General features: G+C 56.4%; 1 protein-coding gene across 2 annotated transcripts; it reads right to left on the minus strand.

Annotated features, from left to right (window-relative positions):
- Positions 1-1,414: 1,414 nt before the first annotated feature.
- On the minus strand, positions 1,415-10,872 carry SAXO4 (stabilizer of axonemal microtubules 4). Of its 2 annotated transcripts, none has more exons than XM_007996117.3 (13): positions 10,776-10,872; positions 10,085-10,221; positions 9,569-9,686; positions 9,190-9,343; positions 7,466-7,594; positions 6,880-6,943; positions 6,399-6,511; positions 5,728-5,814; positions 5,278-5,391; positions 5,100-5,194; positions 2,392-2,556; positions 1,758-1,841; positions 1,415-1,527 (listed from the first exon to the last, which is right to left on the minus strand). In XM_007996117.3, the coding sequence occupies exons 2-12, from the start codon at positions 10,191-10,193 to the stop codon at positions 1,772-1,774; spliced, it is 1,218 nt and encodes a 405-aa protein (XP_007994308.3). In that variant the 5' UTR covers positions 10,194-10,221; positions 10,776-10,872; the 3' UTR covers positions 1,415-1,527; positions 1,758-1,771. The 2 variants fall into 2 exon arrangements, with proteins under 2 accessions (XP_007994308.3, XP_072871742.1); XM_073015641.1 differs by adding an exon at positions 5,935-5,994 and having other exon boundaries at positions 1,415-1,841; positions 10,776-10,829.
- Between the last annotated feature and the right edge of the window lie 3,907 nt (positions 10,873-14,779).

Here is a 14,779-nt window from a genome sequence, read left to right on the forward strand (position 1 = left end):
GACAAATACTCAAAACCACGTCAGGCCGGCTGTGTGTGTGTCTGCGTGTCTAAGAGTCCTGGGTGTTTATGTGAAGATCTGGTGTTTGTGCACGTTTGTTTGTGTTTCCGTGTGTGTGGTTGTGTTAGTTTATGTGTACTTCCGTTGGCATTTATGTGCCTAGATGTGTGTGTTCATGCCTTCAGGGGTCTGTGTGCACTTGTGTGTTTGTATTTGCATGTGCTTTTGTGTTGAGTGCGTGCGTGTGTGTGTGTCTTTGGGCAGGGAGAGGCTGGCTGATCCCGCACTCGCTCACTCTCCACCTTACTATGGCCATGGCTGGGGTCCAGCCCAGTCCCTTTGGTGACTCACTCCTATTGCTGGGGCATGGACTGGCAGGTCGCCACCCACAGTCTGGGCTGTCACTGGGTCCTGAGTCTGGCTCTGAGACTCTGTGTCTTCTGCTTCCCTCCTCCCATGCTGGGACCAGCTGGAGCCACCCACAGCCCACATGGAGCCCCAGCCAGGCTGTGGACAGCTCCCAGGCCTGCCGTTCAAGACTGTGCTGGGTACGGCCAGGCTCTGGGGCCAGCAGCACTGCTCCACAGATCTCCACTAAGGAGCACAAGTGGAGGCAAGGGGTCGGAAGACACCCCCTCTGCATGCCCAGACAGGGATGCAAGGCACAGGGGACACCCCCAACCCAGCGCTGCTGCTGCCTTTCTGCCCTGTGTGACCCTGAGCAGTTCACACACCCTCTCTGGTCCACACTCCTCATTTATAAGGAGCTGGTGCTAGCAGGGCCACGGCATACAGTTGTAGTGTTGTGCACTGCACAAATGCACCTGGCTGAAAAGGTGCTGAGAGCTGGCCCAGATGCTGTCTTGCAGGCTGAGGGCCTATGTCAGGCTGCAACATCTGGAGGAAGAGACACCCTTCTCTTCTCGTGCAGGATGTTGGCTCATCAGGACCTGCGCTCACCTGGGACGCGTAAGGGGCAGCTTGTTCTCTTTCTCACAAACAGGCCGCCCTGCTCTGGTCACCTTGGCTGGGAGGGAGAGTGGCACCAGCCTTTGTGATCCGCCCCCCGCGCCGTGTCGGTGTGCAGGTGGCCATGCGTCTGAGACTCTCCTCTTTCTCCTTGCCCTGAGTCTGCTTCCCTCCCCTTCTCTGGCCCACTGGCCCCTCCCCTGGGGTTGTTCCACCCACACTTGACCAAGTACTTTCCCAAACAGCACGGGCCATAAAGGACCCTTTACAGGACAAGAAACTGAGTCTGGAGAATGAAGTGCCTCTCCATCGTGTCATGGTTCTTCAGAGGTTCCAGCCGAGCCCTTCCGACTCCAAATCTGGCCCAGCTCCTCCACCCCTGCACCCACTGCCCCAGCTGACCCCTCCTTTTTCCAGCCACCCTGATAGTGATGTCACACTTCTCTGCTTCAATGCTGTTTATTTCATTAGGAAAGTAGCTGGGCGGGGGTGCCACCCTGGGGGATCAAGTGGGGGTACAGACAATAGCCTGGCTCCTGTGCCCCAGGGTTGACAAACCTGTGGAGGAGAAGCAGAGGCGAAGCCTGAGCAAGGGGCTCTGGGGTGTTTCTGTGTGCTTGCCTGGCACAGAAGAGGTTCTGAGAGGCCCCCTGATCTCGCAGCCCCCACTCGGAAGCGGGGGTCCCCAGGCAGGACTGGCTTAACACAGGGCTTGGGAGGCAGGACTGGCCCACAATGGCTGCCCACACACTGGGAGCAACTGAGTGTGGGAGTCCCCAGCCCCTTACCAAGGGCTCAGGGCTCAGCTGTGTGCCATGAAGCGGCTGCTGTGAGGTGCGTCCCGGTAGAAGGGGTCGGCTGAGGTCAGCGTTCTGCAGGGAGGCAAGAGGAGAGTGTTGGGGGCGTTGGCAGGCAGGGATGGACCTCATCTTCTTCTGCCTGACCCTCCCTGAGAGAGCACAGCCAGGGCGCAGCCAGGGCAGCCAAGCCACAAACATGCTTCGCCTGCCAACTCTGGGCATTTGTTGGTATAAATGTAATTTCTGAGGAATTGAATTGAGCAGAAAGGAGCTGAGTGAGGCGGAACCACAGTCCATTCATCTCTGGATCCGTCCCCCCATCCCCCTCTGGATCCAAACCACCCCAGAGCCCCTCACTCAGATCCTCCCCCTCCAGCCCACCTGGCCTGGGGTACAGGGGCAGGAGAGGGAGGAGGAGACATCTGAGGGAGGGGTCACTGGACGGACAGGAGGAGAGGAGTCAGTGCTGGCAGGAGAAGGGACGCCAGAGCCAGCCAGAGGAGATGGGCCTCTCATAGGAATGAACCGGACTAACAGAGCAAGAGAGGAGAGGAAGGGAAAGGCCTGGCACAGGGCCTGGATGAGGGGTAGGGAGAAGGAACAGAGCTAGGGGGAGTGCCACCTTCCCACGTGGGGGTACAGGTGCCGCAGGCTCTCCGTGGGGTTGGGGGCGGCCTCCATGCAGCTGACCGGCTGGCTGAGGGCGTAGCCTCCCGGTATCTGGGGCTGGATGCCACCTCGAGTCCAGCCTTCCCGGTCTAGACCTTTGGGGATGTTCTCAAAGTACCTGGAGGAAAGGAGGGGTCCTTGGCTGGAATCTGGCCTCTGCCCACCTCTGCAGCCCCTCCTGCCCCTCTCCATCGGCCCTCAGATCACCCAGCCTCCCCGCCTTTGCTCATGCTGTCCTCCTCGTCTGACTCTCCCTAAGCCCACGTTCACTGGGGGAAGCCTTACTCGAAAAGCCTGCCCTCCCCTCTGCCTGACGCTGAAACACTCTTTGGAGTGTAAAAGGACAGTTTCAGTGACACCCCTGTCCCTGGCCTGCCAGCACCTTGGGGTGGGGACCCCATCTCATCCACTTCTCTAGGCACTTAACTTTCTTTCCATTTCATTTCCATTTCCTTCCATTTAACTGAGCACAGCCAGATCCGGAAGGTGCAAACACAAGTAAGATGGGGGTCCCACCCTTGAACTTATGAAGAGGGGATGCAGACAGATCAATGCAGAAATCAGTGATGACAACCCTGGGGCTCTGCATGCACCAGAAAGCACCAGCAAGTGTGCCTGACAGCCAGAAGGAGCTCAGGACACAACAGGACACGACAGGCTGGAAGGACCCAGCAGAGAGGGCTGGAGCTGGTCTCTGCCAGAGCCACAGGAGGAGATGTTTGCCTAAGAAGGGGTCGGAACATCGTTGCCCTCACATCCAGACTGAGCCTCTGGCCCTCCCCCCACCTCCGTGGGAACCGGAGCAGCTGTGCGGGGCGCAAGCACTGCTCCTCCCCTCTGAGCCTCAGGGGTTAGGCCAGAGGACAACCAGCAGCCCTTCCAGCTCAGACTCTCTGTTGCTCCTCCAGGCCACTGCCCTCCCCTCTTTTCAGTCTCAGTTCAAACGTCACCTGCTCAAGGCCACCGATTTCAAATCTGACCCGTGCCCACTGCAGCCCTCCCGATCCCTTTCTCCCTGCCCATCACCTAACAGCTCTCACTAACTGACCGCAGCCACATGCATGCCCCCTCCCGTGCTGAGGTCTGAGCTCCGTAGGGCAGGAGCTGCACACACATTCCCAGTCAGGGCTCAGTTAAAGTCTGTTCCATGAATGGATTCTGGGAGGTATCCTGGAGCAGGGGGTGGGGCAGGGGGAGCCTGAGGAGACAGGGAGGTTGCAGGGACACCTTGGAGGACCAGGAGTTGGAGAGGAAGCAGGGTGGACACAGACGGCTGATATTGCGAGGAAAGCTTGCGCTTCCTGGCTCAGAGGAGTTTGTCCTAAAAATTGTACTTTCTGGAGCCGGGCAGATCACAAGGTGAGGAGATCGAGACCATCCTGGCTAACACAGTGAAACCCCGTCTCTACTAAAAATACAAAAAATTAGCCGGGCTTGGTGGCGGGCGCCTGTAGTCCCAGCTACTCGGGAGGCTGAGGCAGGAGAATGGCGTGAACTCCAGAGGTGGAGCTTGCAGTGAGCGGAGATCGTGCCACGGCACTCCAGCCTGGGCGGCAGAGCAAGACTCTGTCTCAAAAAAAAAAAAAAAAAAAAAGAATTATACTTCCTGGCAGGGCACGGTGGCTCACGCCTGTTATCTCAGCACTTTGGGGAGGCCGAGGCAGGCAGATCACTTGAGGTCAGGAGTTCAAGACTAGCCTGGCTAACACAGCAAAATCCCATCTCTACTCAAAATACAAAAATTAGCTGGGCATGGTGGCACATGCCTGTAATCCCAGCTACTCAGGAGGGTGAGACAGGAGAATCACTCGAAGCCGCAAGGCGAAAGTTGCGGTGAGCTGAGATCATGCCATTGTACTCCAGCCTGGGCGACAGAGTGGAACGCCATCAAAAAAAAAAAAAAAAAAAGAAGAAGAAGAAGAATTACACTTCCTTTATACCATTCCTGTAATGCTCTCCCCACCCAGTCCTGGCCCCAGAAGCCTTCCCCATGGCTCTGGGGCCACCTCCTCCTAGAAGCCCTCCCTGATGCCCAGGACAGTCACTCTTCATCCAGGGAATACAAAGCACAGAATTTACCTTCTGAGGGAGCTTCGAGCCCACCAACCCTTGGCTGGATGGAGTGTCTTAGCAGATGCTGCTGCTCCAGACTCCCTCACTCTCCCCTGTTCTTTCCATGCCCACCAGCCTGGCCACCAATGCCCTGTACTGCATATCTGTGGGAAAGCTACCCTTGGGATGCTAGAACCTGCTTTGCCTGAGCAAGGAGGTACCTGGGATTTAATGTTGCCTGAGGATAACCTTTAACCAATGACTGATGGATGTGGGGGTATAAATACCCCAGCTTTCTGACCTTTGACTGGGGTAGTTCTGAGTTGTGTGCTTTACACTGTTTTCTAGAGTTTTCCCGGTGGAATAGCTGGCTTAGTAACATGCTCATTATTACTGCCTTCCCTCCCTCATCCCACTTCTCCACTCCCACACGCCTAATAACTGCCTAATAATGTGCTTGCACTCCAATCCTTGGCTTAGGGTCTGCTTCTGGGGAACCCACATTCACTCAGCGTTGATCTTCTCCACGAGGCTGTGAGCTCATTACTTATCCCAGTCTCAGTCTCTTTCTCAAATGGTATCAGCTTTGGACCAGGAAGCGGACCTCACCCTTGGTTGTAGGTGGTCAGGTATCGCTGATCCCTGTCAGGATCACAGGGGCTCCGGACATACATAGGGTTGTTAAGGCTGAACCCTGTGGGCTCCTGCATAAGGGGGTAGACAGGGGAATTGTCAGGTCAGAAGGGGTGGGGATTTGGGGGTGGAGGTTGGGTGCAGCAAGTCTCACCTTTTTCCCCACAGTCTCCCGGCCAAGCAGGGCAACATTTGTCTGTTGCATCCGATGAAGTGGCTGGAACTGCTGGTGGCTCACACTGCTGGGTTCTGGGCAGGGAGGGGGCACCTGCAGGGGACAGAGCCACCAGAAGGGAGGCTGAGGTCGCCAGGCTGAGGCAGCAGGGATGGAGAGGGGGCAGGCAGAGGCACACACAGCTGCGACCTGTCCCCAGCCCCAGCGACCCTCCCTTCCTCTTCCAGTCAAGTTTATTTCAGACCACACCCCTCGTCTTCCAGCCCCCAGGAAGGCCCAGTCTCTCCTTGCCCTCCACCTGGGGCCCTACTGCCACATCCCTAAATATTCTAATTCTTCCCATTCCTCAATGCCTGACCCAAATGCCACCTTGTCCCAGAAACCTCCCTGTCTCCTCCCTCCTCTGAGCGAGGAGCCAAGGCCACTCACTCTGGGGTTCAGAATCCTTTCATTCCCTCGGCTGAAGGCTGTTTCCCGCTTGGAGCCTCTGGCCAACACAGGTAGGAACTCATCTCCCTGGAGGGAGCAAAGCAGCCACTGGCACCAGGATGTGGCTGCTTCCCCCACCACCTTCCAGAGCCATGTTCTAACTGCTCCCTGCCAGGTGGTCCCCAGCCTCCCCCTAGCTCAGCTTACATGCAGGTGAGTCTTGGGGAGGAAGTCAGACTTGGTGACACTCTGGCCTGGGAGGAGGGCCTGGAAAGAGGCCCACAGAGGATGTCAGCTCCCCAGAGGCAGGCTGGGCCCCTGGCGGCTCCCACGCACTCTGCCTCCAGGCCCCTGCTGTGCTGAACACAGAGGAGAACTCAGCTCAAATGGGCATCACTGAGAAAAGGGAAGTGTTTGGGGAGAAGACAGGGGAAGCCATGACCCTGAATGGGACCAGCAGGCCAGGGCTCTTGTCTGAACTCTGAATGACCTTGGCTACACCTCTTCATCTCTTTGGACCTCAGTCTTCTCATCTATAAAACTGGGAAACTGGACCAAAGCAGTGGGTTTCACCTAAGCTCTTTCATCTTGTGCTTGAACAAAGGGCTCTGCAGCTCACATTCTTTAGCGTCAAGCCCCCTAAAGTTCTAGCAGGAGCCCGGCCGACTTACAGGGTCCCCAGGGAGGGCCTGTGAGGGTGGTTGGAAGACAATGGGGCTCTGGCGGGACTGTTTGGTGAAGCTGCTCCCCTCCTTGGCGCCGATCGAGTTCTTCTGCAAGAAATCTACGAAAGAAATGTCGCATGTGCTGCCAGGCCACCTGGCCCCCCGCGTGTCCTCCAGAGACTCAGTGTCCCAGCAGGTGCGGAGGGAGTGGATCCCAAGATCCTGGAGACCTGTGACGTGAGGATCGTGGGTGGCAGGGCGAGGATTCCAGAGTCCAGGCCAGAGGACAGGAGAGGGAGCAGCAGGAAGGGCATGCACCAGCCAAGCCGCCCTCCTGAGAGGCCCAAGGCACCGAGGTCAGCCTGGGAGAGGCGCTTCCCCCCAGCCACCTGTGCATCCTTCTTTCTTCCACTGGTGCCTTCTTAGTCCTAAGCCAGCTCCAGGGCCCCAGGGGCAGGAAGTAGGGAGGTGGATTGGAAGGGCCTACCTGGCTGGTCTAGAGACTCCCTGAGATACTTGGAATTGTACTCCGAAGTCATGAAGCGTGGGCCCTGGAACACAGAGGTTGGAGGAATGGCGGCACCAGCCCACCAAGGCCCCAAAGGCATGCGGCGGCAGTGGAGTGGCGCCTCGGTTATCTGTGCTCTGAGGAGGCCTGTGTGGGCCACTACAGCACCCTGGACACAAGACTCTCTGGGGTGGGGCATCGCAGGGACAGGAATTTCAGCGTAAGACCACAGTGCCCCTGTGACTATGAATACCACGTCACACCCCACACCAGACTCCTGGTAATGAGCGGGGGGCCCAAAGGGACCGAGACCAGGAGGGGCCGTGAGCGAGAGGAGGAAGGCTGGGGGAAGAGGATGCGCGTTAAATCGCAAGAAGTCATATTGATGCTATTTTGGAAATAGCCAATATCAAATCCTTTGTTCTCCCGTCTTTCTTGGCGCCCTGAGCTCACACTGAGCTGGCTTCTTGGATGAGTCGGTGCAACACTTTTCTTGAGGTGGGAGGAGGAGGCGGGTGTGGCCCCTCTGCCCCACCCCGAAGACCTTAGCCGGGCTGCCACTCACATATCGGAAGTTCTCCCGCTCCAGTGGGCCCTGGCCCTGCTGCTGGTGGAGCAGGGGCACTTCCCTGGGCTCCAGCCCCGTGATGGCCTGGGGCCCATGCTCCTGGGTGTCAAAATGGACCTTCCGGACCTGGAAGGAAGAAGGGCCAATGACAGGTGAGGGGGCGGCAGTCACTGCCTGACTCTGCTTCTGCCCTTGACCTTTACAGAGTACAGTATCTGCAGAGCAGCCAGAGGGGGTCCCTTCACAATGAAACCTGTGCTTCCCTCCTCTGCTTAGAGCTCTGCAGCCTTCCTATCACGCTCACAGGGAATTCCACGTCCTCCTGGTGGCCCACAAGGACCTGAGTGCCTCACCTTGCTCTAGCTGCTCATCTCCTTTCTGTGCCCACCTCAGGGCCTTTGCACTCGCTGCTGGCACTGCCTGGGCCACTCCTCCCTCAGACAGCTGCATCTGGAGGAGCTGGCCTCCCTCAAGTCTTTGTCCAGTGTCTCTATAGCAAGCTCCTTCCCAACCCTCCTGATTTGCAGTTGCAACTCCTTCACTTCTTATTTATTTATTACTTTTTTTTTTTTTTGAGACAGAGTCTTGCTCTGTTGCCCAGGCTGGAGTGCAGTGGCGTGATCTCAGCTTCCTGCAACCTCCACCTCCTGGGTTCAGTCAATTTTTGTGCCTCAGCCTCCCAAGTAGCCGGGACTATGCAAGCCACCACACCCGGCTGATTTTGTCATATTTTTCTGGTAGAGTTGGTGTTTCACCATGTTGGCCAGGCTGGCCCACCAGCAGTTGGCCTCAAGTGATCCAACGCGACTCGGCCTCTCAAAGTGCTGGGATTACAGGTGTGAGCCATCGTGCCTGGCCTGCAATTCCTTCACTTCTCTTCCTCCCTGCTTCTCCCCATTATATTTCCTACCACCCGTCCCACCCCGCACTCTACCAGCTCTTATCATCTTCAAATATGAAGGAGATATTCAGAACATACTGGCGGGATGAATGAATGAGTGTCCATTCTGGTGGTGGTGCTGATGATAAGAAGGGTAGTAATAATGAGGACAGAAATGAAAAAGACAGGGCCAGGTGCGATGGCTCACGCCTGTAATCCCAGCACTTTGGGAGGCTGAGGTGGGCGGATCACGAGATCAGGAGATGGAGACTATCCTGGCTAACACGGTGAAACCCTGTCTCTACTAAAAATACAAAAAATGAGCCGGGTGTGGTGACACTTGCCTGTAATCCTAGCTACTGGGGAGGCTGAGGCAGGAGAATCAGTTGAACCCAGGAGGCAGAGGTTGCAGTGAGCCGAGATCGTGCCACTGCACTCCAGCCTGGGCAACAGAGTGAGACTCCATCTCACAAAAAAAGAAAGGAAAAAGATGGGGTGAGGATGTCGATGGTAGGGGACAGTGGTGGTGGCAGGGACGGTGATGGGGCTTGCAGGTGTGGAAGGAAGTGTGAGGCTCATGGAAATGGGACAGCGATGGGGATGGAAATGGAGGCGGAGGTAAGGGTGGGGTTGGGGCAGGGAATGGAGGTGGTGGGGATGGTGGGGACAAGGATGAGGACAAAGGGGAGAAAGATGAGTGGCCCCCATCCCTACAATGTGGCTGCTCCATGCCCTGTCACCCCCACCTTGACCAACTGTTGGCAGTGCAGCCCTCGCCCCACCCTACCCTAAGGCTTCTGTCCCTAAGGCTTCCCTCTCCCAGCCCTGGCCCAGCACTGACCTCCTTGGTGGGGAGACCTGCACTGGGCTTCTCCCGCCCGTAGCCTGAGCTGGTCTGGTGCATGCTCCAGGGCAGGGGATGCTTGCCGTCAGGCACCTCCAGGGGGCGGTAACTCTGGCTGGCCACAGACTGGAAATGGTCCTGGGCTTGTTCCCTGAGGGTGAGGAGGAGCTAGAACCCCAGGCCGCCTGCCTCTGTCCTCTGCTCAGGAGCTACCTTCCTCCCTGCACCCTCCTACAGATGGCTCAGGGGTCGGCCGTGCCCTATGTCACCCAGGACCCCCAGCCTAGGCCAGGCAAAGCTCAGGGTCCCCATCCACGGAGCCTGGAGTTGGTCTGATGAGCAGGGCAGGGTTGAAAAGGAGCCGTACAGACCGTACCCCCTGGCCGGGTTGTCTAAGGCCTCCAGACTGGCTTGGCATGAGACCACGGGCCGGAAATTTGATTTGTAACCGGTGCCTGTGTGACTGCCCACACGGGGCTTGAAATCCTCTCGACCTGCCAGAGGGGCAACGAGGAGACAGACCCCAAGGTCAAAAACAGGCAGGGCTTCCCAGGCAGGGTCAGCATCCTCCGAGGGGCACAGGGGTCCCAGTGACAGGGGAGGGCTCAGAGCCACGGGCAGGAGCTTTGCAAGCCTGCCCTTTCAGGACTGTGATGGCAGGAAATGGAGTGGGTGGGCTGGGGACAAGGTCGGTGTGGCAGAATCACAGTGACAGGATTTCAGGGACAGAACTGGAGAAGGGAGCAGCCGGGCCGGGCTCAGGGGACAGACGGATTCAGCGTGACAGGTTACTCTGCAGTGTGACAGCCAGAGGGGCCGCTCCTCCCTCAGAGAGAGCCCCTCCCTTCCCGCCAATGTCCTGGGGGAAGCTGCTGCGCAAAGGTGCCCTCACCGTAGGCTGTGCAGTAGCTGGTGGCGTAGAATTTCAGGGGGTCCGTGTAGCCCCCCGAACTCATCTTCACATAAGGGGAGACGACCCCCAGGGGGAGTTTCCCCATCATGATGCTGTGGGGCAGGGCCCCGGGGGGCCTAGAAAGGAAGCACAGGGAGCCTCGTGGGTCCCAAGCCCAGCTTAGAAGCCCACGGGGCGAAGATCTGCGCCCCACACAGCTGGCCCCTTCTCCCAGGCCTCTGCCTCTCTGCCCCAGCTCCCACGTCCCTAAACTGAGGGCGAAACTGATCATCCACACTTATCCCAAGAGTCCTCGTGTCTCCTCTCACTTTCCCACACCTTCTTATTAACTCTTCCTGTCTCCATTTACCGCGGGGACAGTGAGGTTTAAAGAGATAAAGGATTTGCTCATAATAGGTGGTAGTGCCAGGATTCAGACCTAGATATTTGACTCCTCGGCCCCCGACCTGAACCTTACATATCCACCTCTCGGAATGAATGAGCTGACAACCCGCTATCTGGGGAATTCTTGGCTCCCACCCAAGAAGTCAGGCTGGGACGCTCACTCCCAGCTCCCGGCTCCTCTCTCTCCCTCAGCTCCCATGGCCTTGCCTGCCTCTGGCCTTGCCTGCCTCCCCTGGGAGTTGGCTCCGCTCTCCCCAAGGCCCAATCGCAGCGGCCCCACCCTCACCTTTCCTCTGCAGAGGCTCTGAGGTCAGGGACAGGCTGCAGGAGGCAGAGCTCTGCAGAGAAGCCAGCCCTCCTGGAGGTGGCCAAGCAGGAGAAACAATGTGTAGCCTAGCAACTGGTGCCTAGCAACAGCGTCCCCAGGCTTCCGAGCCCTTCTAGGGCCAGGGCCCACTGAGGGACTGACCTGGCCAGGAGGGGAGGGTCAGGAGCTGTCCAAGCAAGGCCCTGCCTCCAGGGCTCCAGCCCCAACCTCTGGCCTCCTCCACAGGGCTGGGAAGAGTTGCTGTCTGCATGACATAAAATAAAAGATAATCCCCAACACTCATTCCCATAAAGTACCCACTTCTCGGCAGATACTTTACATCCTCTATCTCTGTCCTCTGAGCAGCTCTTCAGTAGCTATGATTATCCCCATTTTCACTGGGGGGACATGAGGCTTAGAAAAGCAAAGTGACTTGACTCCAGAGATCTCGCAATCAGAAAATAGCCAAGTTGAGATTCAAACGTGGGTGGATCTGGATCCTGCTCTTCTGCCTCGCGGTAAATCAATGTTTACTACGTTCTGCTGGAGCCACATCTGTGCTAAGCCCTTTAACACACATTATGTTGTGTACTCCCCCAAACCACCCTCTGAACTGGGCACTATTATTGTAGGGCCAATAAACTGCAGCAGTTAAGAGTGCGGTTCAAATCCGATCTGTCACCTTTGATGAGGTACTTATCCTCTTCACGCCCCCATATCCCCATCTTCACAAGAGATGTGACTGCACCCACTTCACAGGCTGCTGGCAGATTTAGCAAGAGCATGGATTCAGCACCTGGCAGGTAGTAAATGCTCATTTTTTTTTTTTTTTTTAAAGAGAGACAGGATCTTATGCTGTCACCTGGGTTGGAGTGCAGAGGCACCATCATAGCTCAGTCCAGCCTCCAACTCCTAAGCTCAAGCAATCCTCTTGCCTCAGAAGCTCAAGTAGCCGGAACTACAGGTGTGTGTTCCCCCATGCCTGACTTGCTTATTTATTTATTTATTTGTTGTAGAGACAGCATCTTGCTATGTTGCTCAGGAGGGTCTTGAACTCCTGGCCTCAAGTGATCCTCCTGCCTCGGCCTCCTGAGTTGCCGGGATTACAGGGACAAGCCACCACACTCGGCAAATGCTCAATTTGTAAAAACTGCTGTACTTTTAGCCTTATTTTGCAGATAGGAAAGGTGAGGCTCAAGGGCAAGCAGCCCAGGCCCCACAGTGGGTGGAGATGGAGCCTGGACTCAAATCTGAGTGCGCAAACTCCACACTGACAAGCTTCTTCCGTGACAGCCTGTTTGCCTCAAATTGGCTTTCGGGCTTGTAAATGGTGTAACAGTTGGATCTCTAGGTGGAGTGGGATAGCCCTACTTTGTAGCATTTGCCAATTTCTGTGATGTCAATAGTCCCATCAGGGCTGCTTTCAAACCACCACTACAATTGTCTTTGAACTGGGATGTGGGGAGGCCGTTCAGCACTGTACAGGAGTAGTTCTATCATACAGACATAATGGTCATAAGTAACCTCGACAGCACAAATAATAGAAAAATGTACTCACATAATTAAGGGGTGATGAATTTTAGGTATGTATTTTTGGTTTTTAATATAATTCATTAAATTGCAGGTTTAAGTTATTTATTTATTTATCTATTTGAGATAGAGTCTTGCTCTGTCTCCCAGGCTGGAGTGCAGTGGCGCGATCTCAGCTCACTGCAACCTCCATCTCCCAGTTCAAGCAATTCTCCTGCCTCAGCCTCCTGAGTAGCTGGGATTACAGGCGCCCGCCACCACGCCCAGCTAATTTTTGTATTTTTAGTAGAGATGTGGTTTCACTATGTTGGCCAGGTTCGTCTCGATCTCCTGAGCTCAAGTGATCTAACTGCCTCAGCCTCCCAAAGTGCTGGGATTACAGGCATGAGCCACAGCGCTCAGCCAGTAATTTAATTTTTAACAATGGCAGAGTTAAAAACCAGCTCGCTGATTTCCTGGAATTTTCGCCTTCAGCTCTCCTGGAAGCCGGTGGAGCTGGCTCCAGAGCACCCCTGCTCTCAGGGGAGAGTGAGGGATGAATGAAGGCTGAATAAAGGGAAAGGAGGCATCTCCTTTCCTCACCCAGGAGATGCCCTTGCCGCATTTATCCTGTAGCGACCTGGTCTGCTAGGGTGGAGGTTCGCTCATGTCCTCACCCACCCCCCATGGGAAGGCAAGCTGAAGCACGTTTGGCACCTACCCTCCAGACTAACGATTCTGTTCAGGGATCACAGGGGGCAAGGACACAGGAGTGAGTGCACACAGCCCTGCCCTCCGGCAAGCTGCTCCCAGTCTACTACAGAGGCTCATGTGAGCTCCACACATGAAGCACAAAGGGTGAGACCACCACAGGTGAGGTGCTCACAGGGTGAAGGGAGAGAGGGGCCCTCCTCTAAGTGTGCCTGGAGAAGTGGCTACGAGCAAGAGCTTGGACTCTGAAGCCAGATGGTGTGGGTCCTGTCTCTGCCACTAGATAACTGCAAGACAGTGCATGGTCCTTGTGCCTCCGTTTCCCCTTCTGGAGAATGAGTATAATAATGCTAACTACCTGCAGGGTTGTGGCACGCACGAAGCATTTAGCCCAGTACCTGGCACACGGTAGGTGCCATCTAAGAGTTAGGGAAAGGCCCTGGAGAGAGGTGCCTTTTGAGTACTCACTGCCTTCTAGGCAAAGGGTTGGGCCCAAGGGTTATAAACAGGAAATCCACATGACCCTGGCCTCAGAGAGCCCACAGTTTAGGAAGGATCTCAGATGTAGCAAAAGAAAGCTCACTGTGGGAGCCCGAGTTCAAAACCTGCTTTTGCTGTGTGTGACTCGGAGCTTCCTCTCTTCGAGCCTGTTTCTGTACCTGTGGGCAGGGGTAACCGTGTCTACCTAGCAGGGTCGCTGGTGGATTTGAAATCCCCTATGCACAAGAGGTAACAGGCCTGCACCAGGCAGAGATAAGGAAGGGCCCTCTACGTGGAGGGCCCGACAACACAAAGGCGGACAGGTGTCCAGCAGGCTGGGAGCCCTGAGGGGTGCAGCGTGGCTGGAGCACTGCGTGGGGAGGAGGAGCTCAGCTGGGAGAAGCGGCCCCCAGGTAGGCTGGAGCCAGGTTTTCCTTTTGACAGGTGGAGGGGGCCAGAAGGGGTGGTAGAAAGGTTTGAAATCGTCCCTTAGGGCTTCTCTTCTCTTCTCTAGGCTGTAGCCGACCAAGGACCTGGGCAGGAGTTCCGGGGTCGGGGATCAAGGTCTGGCGGCGCTGTCCCATCAGAGCCTCCGTTATGTCCCGTCCTCCCGGCGGCCGGTGGGTTTTTTGCTGTGTGGCGACACCCAGTGGCCGTAACTCGGAACTGCAGGAGATGACGCAGCTGCATCCCTAAGACTGGGGTGTGGGGGCGGGGTCCTAGGGGTTGGGAACAGAGCAGCTCCGTCGACCGGTCACAGCCCCACCCCAAGCCTCATTCACCCATCCCTCCAGAACAGAAGGGTTGGGTCTGGGCAAGGAGTGTCCCGGGAGGGCAAGCGCTAGAGCCCGCAGGGAGCAGGAGCCCAGGGGCCCCTCCCCTGGTTGCAGGTGCCAGGTGGCCCAAGAGCAGTGTTACTTTTGGACCTGTCACCTGTGGACCTCAGTCTTTCCATCTACAAAATGAAGGGACAGACAGACTAAAAGTCCTTCCATATTGGAAAATCTAGGCCCACCTCATCCCGCTCCCTTCCATACCCGTCCCCATTTATTCAGCACTTCGTTGTGCCAGAGCTGAGCTATGAATCACCTCATCGCTTTTCACCCCCAGCCCTATGTGGGAACTACTGTAATCGTGCCCATTTTACATGTGAGGAAGCTGCCTGAGGCCTCGCAGATAGGGAGCGGTGGAGCTGGGATCCAAACTCAGCTTTGAACCTGGAATCTATGCCCTGTCCTCTGGAACACACCAGCAAATTCTCCAGAAAGCGCCGGGACCGTAGC

The sequence above is a fragment of the Chlorocebus sabaeus genome, chromosome 1 (genome assembly GCF_047675955.1).
Source record: "Chlorocebus sabaeus isolate Y175 chromosome 1, mChlSab1.0.hap1, whole genome shotgun sequence".
Classification (NCBI taxonomy): domain Eukaryota; kingdom Metazoa; phylum Chordata; class Mammalia; order Primates; family Cercopithecidae; genus Chlorocebus; species Chlorocebus sabaeus.

Excerpts from the sequence above, each read along its gene's own strand:
- SAXO4 (XM_073015641.1), bottom strand. The coding sequence starts at position 10,193 with ATGATGGGGAAACTCCCCCTGGGGGTCGTCTCCCCTTATGTGAAGATG. Across the intron at positions 5,392-5,727 it reads AAAGGATTCTGAACCCCAGA|GTGCCCCCTCCCTGCCCAGA; the intron begins GTGAGTGGCCTT and ends TGTCCCCTGCAG. Across the intron at positions 5,195-5,277 it reads GGGAGACTGTGGGGAAAAAG|GAGCCCACAGGGTTCAGCCT; the intron begins GTGAGACTTGCT and ends CCCCTTATGCAG.